Below are 20,081 nucleotides of genomic sequence, written 5' to 3'. Positions count from 1 at the left end.
GCAGTGTGCTGACATCAGACACCTCAGAGGATCTGTTCTGTGAGAACAGGATTCTTAGGTGCATTTCAGTAAAATAACATTATATACTAATAACTAAAATGAAGGTGTATGTGTGATTATTAATTTCTCTACTGAGTTTTCAGTAACTTTCAACAGATTGTTTCCTCCCCTTATCTTTGCATTTTTCCTGCCTCGTCCTATTACCCCTTTCTGAAAAGAGGCCAGTGATGCTCATAATTGAAATAATGACTCGAAAGCCATTCATCAGCTAAGTGGAAAAAGAATTATTTTTTATTTTAAATTTCCTTTGGGCTTACTTAGGGTCTGTTCTTTTAGTAAGAATACAATTCATTTGTACATCTCATCTCGGTTGGGAAGGTTCTGCTAGGGCTTACATTTCATATTTTAAAATGAGCTTCCTAGAAGCTGACATTGTAGCGAGAACGCGTGTAGCATTTACTTGAGCAAAGCAGTCTATGAGCTGTTCCTGTTTGATATCACGTAAAAACACAGAATATGTTTCGATAGGGTTTTTTCTTCCAAGACCCTTAGATCTAAACGGAGTTACAAACATTGTGAATAATACAGCAGTAAAGCAATAGCTTTGGTGATTTATGTTAGAGGGGAAGTTGGCTGGATTTTTGTGCTTGGGGTCTTCGGCTTGCATTGAAAACAACTTAATTAAAGTATGCTGCTGCTGAGTAGCTTGATTGACCACTGAGACATTCCTGTCTTTCCCTCTCCCTCTTTCTCTCACATCTATCCATCCATCTCTCAGAAGATGAAAAGGCAAAGAGAGAAGTGTCTTCCTGGACTGTCGAAGGTGATATTAACACTGACCCATGGGCAGGTTATCGGTATACTGGTAAACTCAGACCGCATTATCCACTGGTGAGTAAATAAGGTAATCAGAATTTAACGTTACAATTTCCAGTCCCCGAAAAATGATAGTTGTAATTTATATTCCAATAGTGAACCATATAATCAGGATTAAGTTTGCAAAGGAACTTGCATTCTGGCTCTGTAGCTCTTATGGTGCATTATTTGGGAGCTTATAGGAATAACTGGCAATCATGGAAGAATGGGAAAAAAATTTAAATGAAACACTAAAACTTTTTTAATTTTTAACAAGCATGGGGTCAGGTGGAATAGCTGTTTTGTGACCAGCATGATGGTGGTATATACAGTGGTTCCTTGGTACACCCCCACCCTGTCCCCCACCGCTGTGCGGAAACCAAAATCTGCTGATGCTCAAGTCCCTTCGGTACCCGCGGTTGTGGGTCCCTGGAGTCTGCGTCAGTGGCTCGGCCGACCGTAGATAAATATTTTCCACCCGCAGCTGGTTGAATCCAGGATGCGGAGCCTGCGGATACAGGGGACTGATGGTGTTACACTTCTCTAAAGTTATTTTATTGGATGTGTTTCTCCCTTAATTTAGACATGACTTTCTGCACTTTTTTCCCTTCCTATGTTCTTGGCAGATAGGAGTCTCAGTTTTAACATAAGTATTCACTCAAGTTGAAATCTATTTGTCATCCTTAAACATTTAAATTCTCTTTACTGATGATTTTCTTTTAATAAAGGGGATGTATTTTGAATTTTAAAAATTTGGAGAAATATAAAAAACATAAAGTCTCCTTAATCCTACCTTCCGGAGATAATGACTAGGAACATGTTGGTATATATTGACTTTGAGACATTTTATTGTTGTTGTTAGCTTGCCAGTTTGGAACAACAACGGTGGTGGTATGTGTCTGATCTTAAATCCTTAGTGGCCTTGACCACTTACTTGTTTGTTAAATATCCTAAGAAAGAGTAGGCATTAACACTAAGAGAGCTTAATCTTAGTGAAATAGATCTCTATTGTGATATTGAAATTGTCATTTAAACCTTTTTTCATTCAGGAACTTCTGAATGAACTTTTTTAGTGTTTTTTCCTCAATTTTTGTTTGTTTCTTTCTTTGTTTATTGTAGTAAATCAGTTTTAACTAGCCTCTTTGATGTTTTCAGATGCCGACAAGGCCAGTGCCAAGTTATATTCAAAGACCAGATTATGCTGATCATCCCTTAGGTAAGTTCTGCTCTTCCGATTCTTCATTTTTCCATTTGTGGGCTTGGTGATTACTGCAAAGGGAAGGAATGCTTTTCTTATGGAGATCTTTCAGTGCTGGGCTTCTAAGAAACGTAAACACTGTGTTTTCAAGCCGTATCCGAACATTTAAGGGAATTAAAACTTCTTTCCCCTCATCAGAAATCTACCCAGGTCTGAAAATATTGTTTATGTAGCTGTTAAAGACTGCATTCAAAAATAATAGTGTATTTGTGTTGTTACATCAACTTCCAGATTAAAAAGTTTTGATTTTTAACATGTCCTACCTAAATTAAACATCATCTCTTTAGATAGAAGTAGGTTGTAAAGGCCCGAGTGAGTGCCTGACTGAAGACTTTGGACTGTAGCAGTAGGAGAAATAGCAGTGATGGTGGTGGTGATGATGATTCTGTAATAGTAACTGGTGTTTGTTTTTGCTTAACTACGGGTCAGGCACTGTGCTAAGTTCTTTGCCACGTGTTACTCCATTTAACACTTTCAACACTCCTGAGGTAGGTTCTGTTGTCTTCTCCATTTTACAGATGATAATGGTGAGACATTCAGAGAAGATAGGTGATTTGCAAAACAAGTCGATGGAGTAGTCTCTGAGCTTAGGGCTGGTTCTCGTAATTTAAATTAGACTATCTGAAATGACTGATTTTGCTGTCAAAGATGGTTGAATATCAGCAGTTTCATGTGGTTTAATCTAGGAAGCTAAGCTATCTTTGCTTTGTCTAAGAAGTGGAGAGCTTTATTAAGTTCTTAAGGATACAATTGTAAAATTTAGTTAAACCCCACTGTTACAGATAAATTGAAGGAAAAGATAATCTGAGTGATAGAAGACTGTTAAGGGTGTATTAATATTATTGCTCTATTTAATATTCTTAAGTATGATATTAACTTGTATTTTTAAAAATCTACATCAACCAGGTAAATTCTAATAGAATAAATGTTATGCAGTGAAAAGTTAGTCCTCCTCCTTAGAGGTAACCACTATGACTAGTTTCTTACAGAACTTTAAAGAGATATTGTGTGTGTGTGAACACATTAGAGCGCCGCCTCCGCCCACGTTTATACACTAAGAGAGCAAACTATACACACCTTACTGTGTTCTCCTAACATGCCTTGGAAATATTCCATATAAGCCCATATAAGGCAAACCCTTTCTTCTTAGTGACTGAAGTATTCCATTGTGTAGATGTATCATAATTAATAAACTAAACGCCTACTAATGGATGTTTAGATTATTTCCAGGTTTTTGCTTCTACCAGTTTGCAGTAACTGTTTTTGTATTTACATCTTTGCCTGTGTGTGAAAGTATTTTTGTAGGTTAGTAGCTTTAAGGAAAATAAGTGAATCAAAAGATATGTACATTTTTGATTTTGAGAGTTAGTATAGATTTCAGTGATTTTTGCCAATTGTTATTTCCGTTAAAAACGTAAGGGAATCTCTTTTCTCCTCTGTCTGCCCCAGCATAGTGTGTTATCAAGCTTTAAGATCTTTGCTAATCTGAAACATGAAAAATGGTATTTTGCTGTTATTTTAATTTGCATTTTAAAATTATGGGTAAGGTTGAGCATCCTTGCATATGTTAAAAGTCATTTGTGGTTTTTTTTCCCTTTTGAATTGTCTATTCATATCCTTTACCTATTTTCCCATGTTAGGTTACTGATTTTTTCCATATTATAAATGTCCTTTCTATATTAAGGAAAATGATCCTTTGATGTATGTGCTAAAAATGTTTTTTTCCCAATTGACCATTTATATTTTGTTACCATAAAAATCTATCAGTGTTTTCTTTTAAGATGTGTATGGTTTTATGACTTAGAAAAACCTTTCTGGTTCAAGAAGTTATAAAATTATTTTCTTGTGTTCTCTTTCATTATTTTTATGGTTTCAGTCTTTTTGTGTGTATGATAAAAATTTGTGATACAGCTGAAGCTTATTTAGTATTGGGAGTTAAATAGGGGTGCAACTTAATTTTTTTCTCAGAATAATACCTGGTTATCACATTACTGGTTATTTAAAAAAATCAATCTTTTCCTTATAGATTTGAAATGCAACCTGTGTCATTATGTTACATTCTCATATTTCTTTGGGTTTGTTTTTGGATTCTGTTCTGTATCATTAACCCATTTGTCTAGTCACGTGCCGTTGCCAAACTGTCCTAGCTATGCAATGTTGTAATATTTGGTAGGCCTTGTTGCCCCCACCTTTCCTCTTTTTCAGAATTTTCCTGGCTATTCTTGCATGTTTGTTTTTCCATGTGAAATTTAGAATCAGCTTGTCTGGTTACCACAATTATCCTGTTGGCATTTTTTATTGGGATAGTATTAAATTTATAGATTAATTTTGGAAGAATTGGCACCTTTACAATATTGAGTCTTCCTATCCAAGAACAGGGTATGTTTTTCTATCTTATTTAAGTCTCTTTTTATGTCTTTCAGTAGTGTTCTCAGATTTTCTTCATATGTGTCTTTTATTGTTTATTCTGAGTACATTCCTTTTGGTTATTTCTGTGAATAGTATCTTCTGTATTTTTTAGCTCATATGTATATGGGAAAGTTATTTATTTCGTTATATTTACCTTATAATCTGTCAACTTGCTGAATTCTTACTTCTAGACATTTACCAGATGATTCTTTTGTTCTAGGGGTGTATAATCATACTTGAAATTGATAAGAATTTTGTCTTTTCCTTTCTAATTTTATATTTTTTTCTTTCTCTTATTTAATTGCATGTGCTGGTAGTACTGCCAGAACATTGTTAAATAATAGGGCTGATGGTGGGCATTCTGCGATGTTGGTTCTTGGTTTGAGATTTATATTAATATTTATCATGTTAAGGTGGTAGCTGGTCACGTTATTAGAATTGTCTTTCTTTTTCAATGATCATTTATTTGATTTTCCTTCCTTAATTTATGACTGTGATGAGTTAGATAAATAGATTTGCTAATATCGAACTATTCCTGCCTTCTTGATATGAATTTCACTTAACTCATGGTGTATCATGTGTTTATTGGATTCTGTTTGTTCATATTTTATTTGGCCATTACTACTTACAAACAAGATTAGTTGGTGATTGTGTTATTTTTGTCAGATTTTGAAATAATTGCTATACTGGCTTTATTACTTTTAAATTCATGTAAAATTTGAATTAAGTAACAAATTTTATTATTGAAGGTTCGTTCTTAGGGTAGTATTTTTTAAACTTTTTTTGACTGTGACCCAGAGTGAGAAATGGATTTTATAACATGATCTTCATATGTGCATGTATATATAAATTAACAAACATTTCACAGCAGCACTTATTCTGTATAATATAATCTATTATTTTCTATTCCATATATTTACTTTTTGAAAAATGTTAGCTGTAGCCCACCAAAAGGTCACAAACTGCAGTTTGAAAGACATTGACTTAGGTTCCTGTTTCAAAAAATAGTGTAATCGACTCATCTTTTGTTGCTATATAGTTGCTTCATGAGATGATGACCATGAAAACAATTTGTCAGTTGTATGGTAATGTTCAAATATGATTTATTTACTGAACTTATTAGCACATTGCCTGGCATCTAATAAGTACTCCATAAATATTGACTAATTTCTAATAGATCTGAACTTTGTTCTTTAGAATTTTTTCTCCAATTTGTTTAGCACATTTTCTTTTCATGTTGAAAATATTTTAAAAATGATCTTACCTGGATCCTACTAGATTATGAAATACCATTGTGTGAAACAGTGAGACTTGACTATTATTATGCCATCAGGGATATAATTATGCTAATAAATACTCTTTCCATTCATTTTAGTTTTACTTACCAATTTTCTATTCCAGGAATGTCTGAATCTGAACAGGCTCTTAAAGGTACTTCGCAAATTAAATTACTCTCATCTGAAGATATAGAAGGGATGAGACTTGTATGTAGGGTAAGAGCTTTTTTTTTCCCCATGAAGCAGTACGTGTTCAAGTAGTACTTAGACACAAAGTCAGTGATTTGCTCGCTGATAAAGGTGTCAGATGTTACATTGTAAGACTATGTATGACTAGCCATACTTATTTTTCATTAAACTATCGTTAGCATATGATTTTAGCCAGTAGTTCTTTAATACTTAAATAGCCTATTTGGAAATTAATTTGGTAGGTAATCTGTATTTAGATGACAATCATTTTCTTTTACCCCTTGTATTTATTTTTAAGAACCAGGCTTTTATGATACTTTGGTATGTTTTTTTTCCACAAATTGTCATAACATAGGACAAAGTTTAAGGCTTATAGAGGTTACACTAAAGGTCCTGTTGTGAAGTACCTATGATATATAGTAGCAGTGGTTGTGCTTTAACAGATGAACTCACGAATTTCTATTTTTCTAAAGAAAAATAATTGATATATTGATACTCTTCATTTAGATGTGATTTTTAAGATTTTTATGCAGTGCTTTAAAAGTGATTTGATACTGATTTTCTTGGATCATCTAGAAAACTTTATATTCCTTTTGCTTATTTGCTTTGATTCTTTGAGGATATTCATTCACTTAATCTTTTATTTCCTTCCACCCTACCCCATTATAGATAAATGTGTGAAGACTCAGTGTCCACAATTGATTATTATTTAGATTACTTAGGATATACATTTTCATATAGAAATCAGTTAAGCTTACTTATTAAGCTATTTGCTAGTTAGCTAATTATATAAAATTTATATATGCTTATATATTTTATGCTTGTATATTTATATATGCTTATAAATTTTATATATAAAATTTATATATGCTTATGTATTTATATATTATATAGTATGTTTATATATCTTATAAATATTATAAATTTTAAATATTCAAGGAAGAGTCATTTTACTAAGCTTCCACAAAATCTAGGACAGTCCAGAAGACATACATTTCTGTTTGTATTTCATTTCTTTTGAATATATTAAGTATTCCTTTTTTACAGCTTGCTAGAGAAGTTTTGGATATTGCTGCTGGGATGATTAAACCAGGTGTAACTACTGAAGAAATAGATCATGCTGTACACTTAGTAAGAACTTTACTTTTTTACTTTGGGAAAAAATTTTCACATTATTAAATGTTTTAGACTTCAAAATTAAGGAAACTTAACAATGTCTGAAGTAACCTGGTTGAGCTAACTTGAATTCAAGTTTTTGCTTTGTTTCAACTACGGAAAACATTCAATAGTCCTTATTCCCATCTCTAAGTATCTGTAATAGTAAGGTCTGAGGTGAGCTTGAAACATTTGGTTCTGAAAGCTCACATTTCATAAGCGTTTCACTTCAACTTTTATAAAACGACTAATTTTATCAGCGCTTTAATTAAATCATGCCACTACATACATTAAATATTCTGAAATAAAAGAATATGACTTCTGAAGCTAGATTAGTAGAAACAAATGTTCCCTTTCATATCCACAGCAGCAGGGTAATAAATAGTCTAGATAAATATTTATAGTAAATATGATACGTGTTTTTTAAAATATAAAGGTTGCCTGTCCATCAAAGAGAGACCGTAAGACTTTAGTAGATGAGGGCACAATAGGAGCAGAGTGTTCACAAAAGAACAGTGATAACTAGTTAATACAACACGAGGATAACGGACCAGGCTTGTTCTGGTAATCCAACCCATGCAAATTATAGAGACCTAGTAAATTAGTAAATATTTTTAGAGATGTTTATGTCCATTACTTGTGTGGAGATGATGAAACCGGTACTGGTAATCTTTTGCGCTGTGGTGGTATTGTAAATTGGGGCAATCCTCTTGTAAGGATTTGAAAATGTGTGTTGAGATACGGAAATGTTTGTAAATTTTTTTATTCAGAATTTTATAAATCCTGATTTGGGGATATTGCTCCATATGTTAGTATAAAATGCGGAGCTTGCAGTGATAGTATTTTGAGTGCTTTCTGGGATCCAGGTGCTCTTTTAAGTGCTTTTACATTAACTCATTTAGTCTCTCCAACTACCTCTAGGGGGAGGTACTGTTATCTCTGTTTTGTAGATAAGGAAACTGAGGAAGAGAGAGATTAAATTGTCCCAAGTTGCACAACCTGTAAGTGATGGAGTTGACATTTTCAATGAAGACAGTCTGATTCTGTGTGCTCTCAACTATTCTTTATACTGCTATAAGAAGTATAGAAGTTTCTCCCTAAATAAGGGAAAAGCCACAGGATGTGTAGTTATTAATTGCAGGATTTTTTTTTTTTTTAATTGAGGAAACTTCAAATTCATTTAGATTTCCAGTAATAGTAGTATAATTATGCTAGTAGTATAATTGCTAGTAGTATAATTATGGTATATTTCACAAATGGTATTTTATGTAACCATTACAAAATTACCAGCCTAAAAACTGTGGCAATATAGAACCAGAAATCCATATGCTGTGATTACCACTGTGTGAGAACATCCAAGTAAAATAAGGCTTAATATGGAAACCAGACCATTTTTTCTCTAAGAATTTCATTTTTGTTGCACTGAATGTAGTGATTAAAGTATTTCTGGAAGTACTTTACCATTTCTTAATTATACTGGTATTCACTTTTTGGTCCTAGGGGTATAAGATTGTTTCTCTATTAGAAATTATAATTACATCAAAATGTTTGTTAATATTTACTTTAAATATTATCTGTTTACTTCAAATAATGTAGTTTTCATAAGGAGTAGTTAATTCTAAAGTAACATTTGTATGTTTATAACACGGGTTGAATATCCCTTATCTGAAATGTTTGGTACTAGAAGTGTTTCAGATTTCAGATTTATTTGGATTTTGGAAGACTTGAATTAGGCTTAACTTGTTGAGCATCCCTAATCTGAAAATTTGAAATCCAAAATGAGCTAATGAACATTTCCTTTGAGCGTCATGTTGGTGCTCAAAAGCTTCAGATTTTGGAGCAGTTTGGATTCTCAGGTTAGTAATACTCAACCTGAATGTGAATGCTCTTCCTTTGTGAAATTGCCAGTTAGATGGTTTGCATACAGTCTGTCTGACTGGCACAAGCCCTGTTGTATAATGTTTAAGGTAATGTCCGCTACTGTTTCTAAAATAAAATACTAAATAAGTTCTTTATGGTAGCATCTGTTCAACTTTTTTCACACTTTTCAATTGATTCATTGTATATAAAGTTTTTCTTTTTGCACATTTCAAATTATCTTCTCTGGGTTTTAATTTATTATAGGCATGCATTGGAAGAAATTGCTACCCTTCTCCCCTGAATTATTATAATTTCCCAAAGTCTTGTTGTACCTCGGTAAATGAAGTCATCTGCCATGGAATTCCAGACAGACGGCCCTTGCAAGAAGGTGATATTGTTAATGGTAAGAAATATGTAAGTGACTTTTGTCACCATGAGCAAAGAAACAGCAAAGTTTGGGTTGTCTGTTAGTGACTTGTGTTTTTTTCAACTTGCTTCCTGCACTGAGACTTTTCCTATTTAAATTTCAATATCACTGTAAAATCTACAGAATCCTTTTCTTTATGGTTTTGCGCACGTTGTTTTTAAGGTACTTCTCGTATGATGTGTGTGGTACAGCTTGTGTTTCTGTAATGCGTATCTCGTATGTGGTTGGTAACTAGGGGGAAGATGTCAATGCAATGTGGAAGTGTTGTTGAGTCTAGTGTGGGTTTTTTTTTTTTTTTAAGTCCACTAATGGTTTTGAGGAGATCAGGGCAGGGTTTTTTTTTTTTTTTTGAGACAGAGTCTCACTCTGTTGCCCAGGCTAGAGTGAGTGCCGTGGCGTCAGCCTAGCTCACAGCAACCTCAAACTCCTGAGCTCAAGCAATCCTCCTGTCTCAGCCTCCCGAGTAGCTGGGACTACAGGCATGCGCCACCAGGCCTGGCTAATTTTTTGTATATATATTTTTAGCTGTCCATATAATTTCTTTCTATTTTTAGTAGAGATGGGGGTCTCGCTCTTGCTCAGGCTGGTCTCGAACTCCTGAGCTCAAACGATCCGCCCACCTCGGCCTCCCAGAGTGCTAGGATTACAGGCGTGAGCCACCACGCCCGGCCCAGGGCAGGCTTTTTTACACACAAGGGGAAACCCTTAATAATATAGAAAGACCTTAAGAAAAAAGCTGAAAATCCTGCAGAAGTGCCTTTTTTGAGTGGAAGTGGCTCTAAAGATCCCTATGTTAAGCTGGCTCGGGAGGCTGCAAGTGTCGGGGGAGAAGCTGCAGAGACATTGCCCTTGTGATTAAAAACAATACTGATGGAGAAGCTTCCCCAGGGAGTGTTTTCAATATTGATAAAATTAGTCTCCTTAGCAATCAGATATCTTACAGGCCGTACATAAGGCTGCAGAGAATTGACCAGTTGTGATGCCGGCTGTGAATGATAGTGGAGATTTAACTGTGAAACTATCTTTATTAGAATTGTTACTGCTTTAGTTAGGGTATCTGTTTATAAAGTTCCATAGGTGTTTTTTTTTTTTTTTTTTTTTTGAGACAGAGTCTTGCTTTGTTGCCCGGGCTAGAGTGCGTGGCATCAGCCTAGCTCACAGCAACCTCAAACTCCTGGGCTCAAGCGATCCTCCTGCCTCAGCCTCCCGAGTAGCTGGGACTACAGGCATGCGCCACCATGCCCGGCTAATTTTTTTCTATATATATTTTAGTTGGCCAGATAATTTCTTTCTATTTTTAGTAGAGACAGGGGCTCGCTCTTGCTCAGGTTGGTCTCGAACTCCTGACCTTGAATGATCCACCCGCCTCGGCCTCCCAAAGTGCTAGGATTACAGGCATGAGCCACCGCGCCCAGCCTAAGTTCCATAGGTTTTGAGACCAATCCTGTTTTTCATATAAACCCTGTTATTTTTACTACATGTACAATGTCTCAGGTTTTTAAGGAATATATGTGTTGTGCTACATCCAAAACACCTATACTTCAATTTTGTGGGGTGCTTGAAATTCGTGGCTTAAAAATACTCTTTTAATGTGCTCTTTAGATACACATTTAGAGTATTACACTGGTATAGTAGTAACGTATTCCTAAACATTGGGACAAAGAGAGAGATGAATATTCACAAATAAAGTTGAATGGTAAATGAGTTTTTAAAATACAGTTATAGAACTGTGTAAGTTTTTCTATGATTTCCTAGGAGGAGGAAGAAGCTCATTAGAGATGAGTGAAAATAGTATTTTGTATTTAATGTCAACATGTAGCAGGGTCCTCAATTTAATGTTACTGACTTGTGTTATTTACCTTGGATGATTGTATCCTGCATATATTTTTCTGCTGCAAATTATCTAGTTACTGTAAGAGTATAAACACCCACCGTCTGGCCTGTGCTGCGTGGCCGCGTTCCTGCTCTCCACAGCGAGTGATACTAAACTCGGGCATTGCGCTCAGGGAGTTTCTGTCGGGCACTTACTCTGTATCCGTCGGTGTCTGGTTAGAGAATGCACCTTTTTCATGAAGCTGCTTGGTGCTGTCATGTTGGAAAAACTGGATTCTATTTTGCAATGAAAATAAGAGTGGTCTGTATATTGGCACGTTTCTCTTGCAGTGGACATCACTCTCTATCGCAACGGTTATCACGGAGACCTGAACGAGACGTTCTTTGTTGGCGACGTGGACGAGGGAGCCCGGAAGCTCGTGCAGACCACGTACGAGTGCCTGATGCAAGCCATCGACGCAGGTCAGCGTCCGGGCTGGGCGCCCGTGGCAGCGCCCGGTGGCACGGCTGTGCGCTGACGGGCCACGGACGACACAGCGCCGCAGTGGTGTGTGTCTTGTACCCACCGGCCTCGCCTCTGCTCTGCCCGAGTTAGCTCTGGGTTTTAGCGGTAATGGATTCAAGCGGGATCTGAGACTCTCTTGATGGTGGTGGACCAGATGATTGCGTGTCGTCCTTCGTCTCTTCGATTTGTGATTTGTCTTCCTTTCTTTGCCTGATAAATGAGGAGGAACATGCAGATGGTTTTTCAGTTCAGTTTTTACTCTACTTTTTAATTCTTTCAACTATGTAAATAATCATGTTCTCCTTATAAAAAAAACAAGATTATGAGAGAAAAGTGAGTGATTCTCCTTTACACCCCTCCTCTTGCTTTTCATATCTTTCTCTTCCATCTAGAGGTATCCACTGTTAGCATTTAGGTTTTTTCTATATCCTGTGCATTAATGTATACACACACGCACACACACACACGCTCGCACACACACACACACACGCACGCGTATGTGTTTAATTAAGTTAAATGAAATTGTCATATTCTGTAATTTGGTATTTTGCCAACTAATATCTTAGAGATCTTTCCAAATTAGCATATGTACCTACATACATAGATCTATCTCATTCTTTTAATGGATATGTATTATTTCCATAGTATCAAAATTTCTCTACCTGTTTCCCTACTGGATTTTGGTGATTTCCAGATTTCTTGCTATTTTAGTGCTGGGTAGAGGTATGAGTATTTCTGTAGGATTTTTCTCAGGCTGTCTGTCCATACAAACAACTTGTCCAGGCTTTTTAAAAAATCAGTATCTTGTGGGGATGAGAGAAGGAAAGGAAAGCTGTTAACAACGGCTTTTTGGAGTTGTTAACAGACTATTAATAAAAAGGCAGATGGCTTGCCAGTTAAGTCCTTACCATTTGCACTTTATTATTCAGTGTATTATCTGCATCCTCCCATCCCCTCCAGAAACCCTGATACGCCATCAACAGAATATTGAGCGGGACAGAGTTTTTAGACAAACATGTAATTATCTCTAATAACATTGATCCATTATTTTTATTGTTTTTAGTTCATGCTTTAACATGCATGGGAGATAAAGTTTTTATTTAATCAAGATGGAGGAGTGAAAATAAAAAAAAATGTGTTTAGTTTCTCATTTGTTTTTTTTTTTTTTGAGACAGAGTCTCACTTTGTTGCCCAGGCTAGAGTGAGTGCTGTGGCGTCAGCCTAGCTCACAGCAACCTCAAACTCCTGAGCTCAAGCAATCCTCCTGTCTCAGCCTCCTGAGTAGCTGGGACTACAGGCATGCACCACCATGCCCGGCTAATTTTTCTATATATATATTTTTAGTTGTCCATATAATTTCTTTCTATTTTTAGTAGAGACGGGGTCTCGCTCTTGCTCAGGCTGGTCTCGAACTCCTGACCTTGAGCGATCCACCCGCCTCGGCCTCCCAGAGTGCTAGGATCACAGGCGTGAGCCACCGCGCCCGGCCTAGTTTCTCCTTTGTGAAAACTTTAGTTTTAAATAAGTTGTAGGATTTTCCCCCCAGGTAATACGTCCAATGTTTATATCCTTCTTCCTTTGGATTGAAACAAGCAGACAGCTGGAATGTTGTTTTACAAAGACACATGACTAGAACTTGCCAAGAAACTACCAGAAAGTAGCATCTTCGTAACAGTAGCCAGGAAAGAATCAAAGTTGCTTGATCTCTGGAAAGTGCTATTAATACCTTTGTATGTGTCATCTTTGCCCCCTATTTTCCACTCATTTGCTAACCCTGGTGTAGAACACTAGAGAGTTGGAAAAGTTGTTGAAATTAACCTTCTAGAGTAGAGTTTCTTTTTTTTTTTTTTTTGAGACAGAGTCTCGCTCTGTTGCCCGGGCTAGAGTGAGTGCCGTGGTGTCAGCCTAGCGCACAGCAACCTCAAACTCCTGGGCTCAAGCCATCCTCCTGCCTCAGCCTCCCAAGTAGCTGGGACTACAGGCACGTGCCACCATGCCTGGCTAATTTTTTCCTCTATATATTTTTAGCTGTCCATATAATTTCTTTCTATTTTTAGTAGAGACGGGGTCTCGCACTTGCTCAGGCTGGTCTTGAACTCCTGAGCTCAAACGATCCACCCGCCTCGGCCTCCCAGAGTGCTAGGATTACAGGCGTGAGCCACCACGCCTGGCCTGAGTAGAGTTTCTTAATCTGTGCACTTAATGCATTTTGGGTCTGATAGTTTTTTGTTGCAGGGGCCTGTCCTGTGCGTTGTGAGATTCTTGGCTGCATCCCTGGTCGCTAATGACTGGATGCCAGTTACACCCCTCCCCCCCCCCCACCTCCCTGTGTGACAACCAAAACGTCTCCAGATAGTAGCCTTGGGGCCAGAATTGCCCCTAGTTTGAGAATTAAGGGAAGACTCTTCCCTGTCACCCTCCTCATGCAACATGGATTAAAATTTTGTTGTCCTCCTGCCCCAGGCTGATAGGAAGGTCTGGATAGGAATGAAAGGAAATCATAAAAGTCAGCATGTTCCTCAAATCGGAAAACCCCTTCTCCTTCCCCAAATCAAGCTGGGGCATAGAGTTCAGAGCAAGTAAAAATGTTAATTAAAATGATTGCTTGAGCTATTTACTGAGAAGTGGAAGGGGAAGATCTGTTGTACCTGAACCTCAGTGTGGAAATCAGATAGGCAGAGTAGGAGACTGTGGAGCGTTCTAGGCCCCAGGAACCATGGCTGGATTCCCCAGGAGTCTGGCAGTGCCCAGCTCCTAGGCCCTTAGTGCAGGGAGAGCCTGAACAGCGGTGAGAACCACTTTTGTTTGGTTTTTATTGAAATGGTAGTAACAGTCATGAAAATGAAGTAGGGCAGGAAGTACATAGTGAGAAGCACCTTTCCGTACCGTACCTCTAGGATCTTCTGCGTAGTTTGAGAACCATTTTGTGGGGATAAAGGAGGCCAGGGGAAATAATTGTTTAAGAAGTTGACCAGACTGAAACGTGGGACAAACCACGTTGCTTTTTGGACATTCCTTTTTTTCCTGGTGCAGTTTCTTGTCTCCTTTTACTTTCATAGAATAGAATAGAACACTTGACCTTAGGGAAGGATGAGAAGAAAAGTATATTTTCCATTCTATTGTTTGTTCTTTATTGTAAAAGAAAGCAAAAGTCGCCTGTCCCCAACCCATTAATACTGTGAAGGGTCTTCTTTTTCTGGCATGGAAGGAAGAACTGCAGGTGTTCCTGGTCTCAGTCAGAGCTTTGCCGTTTGCTGGCTGCAGGGCCTCTGTGTGCCTTGGTCTCCTTGTCTACAAGTTTGGGCCCAGAGGCACATAAAGCGTTTAGAAAGGATCTTGGCGCATAGGTGGCAATTGCTTAGTAAATGTTAGTTGTCATTACTCTTTGTCATGAATCTTCCCTTCTCATTTCAGTGAAGCCTGGTGTTCGCTACAGAGAGTTGGGAAACATCATTCAGAAACACGCCCAAGCGAACGGGTTTTCGGTGGTTCGGAGCTACTGTGGGCATGGAATCCACAAGCTCTTTCACACGGCCCCCAACGTGCCCCACTATGCCAGTGAGTATTGCCCACAGCTTTGGCCTGCGCTGATTGTTTGTTTAGCAAATATTTATTCATGCATTCAATAGGACTAATAATTTCTCTTCATTAATCTGTTAGCTGTAACAGACCCCCAAAATGTACATTTATTTACTCAAACACAATTCATGTGCATGTCTTGCTCACACAATAGTCCAAAGCGGGCCTGTTTGGTCGCTGTGGGGGCAGGGCAGTTATCCTGAATCCTAGGCTCCGTCATCGTCAGCCCATGGCTTTCAGGGTCACCTTGGGAGTTGCCCTTAAGATCGTGGGGGCAGCAGGGGTGGAAGCTCGAAGGGGTGTGCCAGGGAGGTTTGAATGGGTCAGCCTGGAGTCGGTGTAAGTCACTCAGTTACTGCCTGCTGGCAGGAGTCCAGTCACATGGCTGTCGGGAAACGTGACGTAGCTGAGTGCTCCGGACTGAATTCGGTGAACAGCCGACCGTCTGCCACAGGTCCAGCCGTAACTGCAGATCCCTTAGGCGAAATAAGTTCATCTTGCTTGGTTTGAGTCCTTAACGTATGTCAGATACTGTACTATTTGTTGGTATATATAGAGGGGGACAAACAAAGTACCTTTCCTCAAGTTGAGTGCTATATGATCGAATAACAAAGAAAAGATAGTGTCTTCCAGAAACCGTTTCTCTGGAGACGTAAGACACGTGCAGGAGTGAGTCTGTTAATTAGTGCCAGAAATGAAAGCTGTCACGATAGGTGACTGAGGAAGGAAATTAGCCTATATATTGAACCACTGCTAGGTAAACACTTCATGTATTTCCTTGTGCTGTAGTGTTCTCATGTACAATAGTAGGCAATGGTACCTACCTTAGAATGGGTATGAGGATTAAGTGAGATAATACATGGAAAGCACTTTCAACTCTGCCTGAAAACAGTACATGAAAAGCTTTTTTTTTTTTTTTTTTTTTTTTTGAGACAGAGTCTCACTCTATTGCCCAGGCTAGAGTGAGTGCCGTGGCGTTAGCCTAGCTCACAGCAACCTCAAACTCCTGAGCTCAAGCGATCCTCCTGTCTCAGCCTCCCGAGTAGCTGGGACTACAGGCATGCACCACCATGCCCGGCTAATTTTTTCTATATATATTTTTAGCTGTGCATATAATTTCTTTCTATTTTTAGTAGAGATGGGGTCTCACTCTTGCTCAGGCTGGTCTCGAACTCCTGAGCTCAAACGATCCGCCCACCTCGGCCTCCCAGAGTGCTAGGATTACAGGCGTGAGCCACCGCGCCCGGCCCATGAAAAGCTTTTAATACTGACTTCAGAATGACAGTGATTATATGCACTATCTCATTGGATCATCACAACTTCATGGATAATGTCTTAGCCCTATTCTTAAAAACAATTCTGTGCTTAGAGAGGTGCTTTATTTGCTCGAGGTCCCCAAACTAGTGATTGCATGCTGGAGCTAGCATTGGTACCTGGACTCTGGCTGGCTGTCTGGAGTCAGTCTTTTCTCCTCTGCTTGAAGCGTGTGAGTAAGGACTGAAGAAGCTTGGCGCTGGGTCCTGTGGGAGAACTACAGAGTGGCTGAGGTTTTGGTTGGTGGAGGGGATGAGCAAAGGCATTCCAGGTGCAGTGGAACATGAATAGGTGCTTCAGGTTGACATGAGCGGAGACAGGATCAGCTTGGCTGAGTGTTGTGTGTTAAGGACTAGCAGTAGGCAGGGCCTGTGCGGCGAGTGCCAGGCTCAGGAAATTGACTTCATCTGGAGGAATCTTGAGAGACATTTTTGGGCAGAAGAGTGGCTTGGTGAAGCTGGTATTTTGGGAAGACTAATTTGGCCGTGGTATCGCGGGTGTGTTACAGGTGGGAGCTATTCCAGATAGCCTGATGGACAGTTACTGCTGTGCAGTTCAGGTGTGAGGTGGTCAAATTCTAGATGTGCATTGTTGTGAAGAGAAGGTGAAATCAGAATCCTCAGTGGGAGAAGCTGGAGCAGTTCAGAGCACAGCATCTGATGTCTGTCAATAAACATTTACTAGTGAATCACATAATTCTTTTTATTAAGTTTGGTGCAAAAGTAATTGCGGTTTCAGACCGTGAATTTTAAATTACAACTAGGCTCAAACACGTCTTTATTAATCAAAATAGGAACCATTACAATCAACACATTTTTGCCAACGAGAAATAAGTTTATTTCTGTAGCCTAAAAATCTGTGCTTTGGGATTTGAAGAAGTCTTGGAAAGCATTTTCTGCGTCCTGTTGGTTGTGGAAGCATTTTTGCTGCACAAAGTTGTCGAGATGCTTGAGGAAGTGTTGGCGAGAGGTCAGGTGAACGTGGCGGATGAGGCAAAGCTTTGCAGCCCAGTTCGTTCACCTGCTGAAGTGTTGGTTGTGCTGGTTGTGCGCCGTGTGGTCAGGCCTGCCGTAGGGCGTTGTTGCGGAGAAGAATCGGCCCTTTCTGTTGACCAACGCCGGCTGCAGGCGTTGCGTTTTCAGCGTATCTCATCGATTTGCTGAGCGTACTTCTCAGATGCGATGGTTTCACTGGGATTCAGAAAGCTGCAGTGGATCAGACCCGCAGCCAGACCACCGAACAGTGACCAGGACCTTTCTTTGGTGCAAGCTTGGCTTTGGGAAGTGCTGTGGAGCTGCTGCTTGGTCCAGCCACTGAGCTGGTCATCGCAGGTTGCCGTATAAAATCCACTTTTCGTCACCTGTCACAATCCCATCGAGGAATGGTTCGTTTTTGCGTACAATAAGAGAAGATGACGCTTCAAAATGATGATTTTTTTTGATTATCGGCCAGCTCATGAGGCACCCACTTACCAAGGTTTTTCACCTTTCCAATTTGCTTCAAATGCCCCGTGGCCACAGAAGGGTCGATGCTGAGTCTTCAGCAACTTCTCGTGTGGTTGTAAGAGGATCAGCTTCCGTGACTGCTCGTTGTCAGCTTCCGACGGCCACTGTGCTGCTCGTCTTCCAGGCTCTTGTGCCCTTTGCGAAACCACTTGAACCCCCACCGCATGCACGTCCGTTAGCTGTTCCTGGGCTAGACGCGTGTTGATGTTGCGAGTTGTCTGCGCTGCTTTACGACCCGAATGAGAAAATCGCTCGGTAACTTGTGTCCCCATTATCGTTTAGTTGGAAGAATCTTTTGATTTCCATCTGGATCTCCTCCTCTACCCAATAGTCATGCAGCAATAGATTGTTTAATTTTCATGACTTTGTGTAGAGGTGAGTGTTTCTGTTGGAATCGATCTCTAATTTTATTCCACTGTGGTCTGAGAAGATACATGGTATAATTTCTGTTTTTTAAAATTTGCTAAGATCTGTTTTGTGGCCTAAGATGTGATCAGTTTTAGAGATAACGGGGACAAATGTACACTGACAATAAGCAGACAAAAACATACACTGGGGAAAAGAATCTCTATTCAATAAATGGTGCTGGGAAAGTTGGACAGCCACCTGCAGAAGATTGCAGCTGGATCCCCACTTCTCAGCTCTCACAAAAATCAACTCTCAATGGATAACGGACTTAAACCTAAGATGGGAAACCTTAAGAATTCTGGAAGAAAATGTTGGAAAAACTCTTTCAGGCATCAGTCTAGGCAAAGAATTTATGACAAAAACCCCCAAAGCAATCACAGCAGCAACAAAAATGAATAAATGGGACCTGATCAAATTAAAAAGCTTCTGCACAGCCACGAAAACTATCATTAGAGTGAATAGACCACCTACTGAATGGGAGAAAATATTTGCATGCTACACATCTGATAAAGGGCTGATAACCAGAATCTATATAGAACTTAAGAAAATTAACAAGAAAAAATCCCAACAACCCCATTAAAAAGTGGTTAAAGGACATGAACAGAAACTTTGCAAAAGACAGAATAATGGCCAGCAAATGTATAGAAAAGTGCTCAACATCTCCAATCATCAGGGAAGTGCAAATCAAAATCACAATGAGATATCACTTATCTCCAGTGAGAATGGCTTTTATTAAAAAGTTCCAAGCCAACAAATGTAGGCGTGGATGTGGAGAGATAGGAACACTCACACACTGCTGGTGGGACTGCAGATTAGTACAACGTCTGTGGAAAGTCATTTGGAGATACCTCAAAGAACTAAAAATAGAAATACCACTTGATCCAGCAATCACACTATTAAGCATCTACCCAAAGGGGAAAAAAGTCATTTTGTAGTAAAGACATCTGCACTCAATGTTTATGGCAGCACAGTTCACAATTGCAAAGATGTGTGAACAACCCAAATGCCCATCAGTACATGAGTGGATTACTAAAATGTGGTATATGTATACCGTGGAGTTCTACTTGACCATAAAAAGAATGGTGAACTAGCCCCTCTTACATTGTCCTGGATGGAGCTGGAGCCCATTCTTCTAAGTGAAGTATAAGAAGAATGGAAACCCAAGCACCGCATACACTCACCATCAAATTGGTACCAACTGGTCAACACTTAGGTGCTCACATGGAAGTAGCATTTGTTGGGTGCCGGGCAGGTGGGAGTGGGGTGGAAGGGTTGGATAAATTCACAACTAATGGGTGCGGAGCACACTTTCTGGGGGATGGGCATGTTTGTAGTTCTGGCTTGGCCCATGCATAGGCAATATATGTAACCAAAATGTTTGTACCCCTGTAATATTCTGAAATTTTAAAAAAGAAAAGAAAAAAAAAAAAATCGCTTGAATTTGCTGTTTGTCTAGCATCATTTCCATAGTCTAAATTAAATAACCCCAAGTAATAAGTCATTAGCA

General features: G+C 38.9%; 1 protein-coding gene across 1 annotated transcript in view; it reads left to right on the top strand.

Annotated features, from left to right (window-relative positions):
• Nucleotides 1-20,081, top strand: part of METAP1 (methionyl aminopeptidase 1) — a 43,892-nt gene that overhangs the window by 15,798 nt on the left and 8,013 nt on the right. The window contains exons 3-9 of the mRNA XM_069485330.1: nucleotides 779-891; nucleotides 2,011-2,071; nucleotides 5,924-6,015; nucleotides 7,036-7,119; nucleotides 9,268-9,406; nucleotides 11,594-11,725; nucleotides 15,183-15,326. Coding sequence (XP_069341431.1) covers nucleotides 779-891; nucleotides 2,011-2,071; nucleotides 5,924-6,015; nucleotides 7,036-7,119; nucleotides 9,268-9,406; nucleotides 11,594-11,725; nucleotides 15,183-15,326 — 765 coding nt within the window. The remainder of the gene's footprint in view (nucleotides 1-778; nucleotides 892-2,010; nucleotides 2,072-5,923; nucleotides 6,016-7,035; nucleotides 7,120-9,267; nucleotides 9,407-11,593; nucleotides 11,726-15,182; nucleotides 15,327-20,081) is intronic.

Source organism: Eulemur rufifrons, chromosome 13, assembly GCF_041146395.1.
Source record: "Eulemur rufifrons isolate Redbay chromosome 13, OSU_ERuf_1, whole genome shotgun sequence".
NCBI classification, from domain to species: domain Eukaryota; kingdom Metazoa; phylum Chordata; class Mammalia; order Primates; family Lemuridae; genus Eulemur; species Eulemur rufifrons.
Note: the sequence above shows the minus strand (reverse complement) of the source record. Positions and strands in the feature narration are given on the sequence as shown.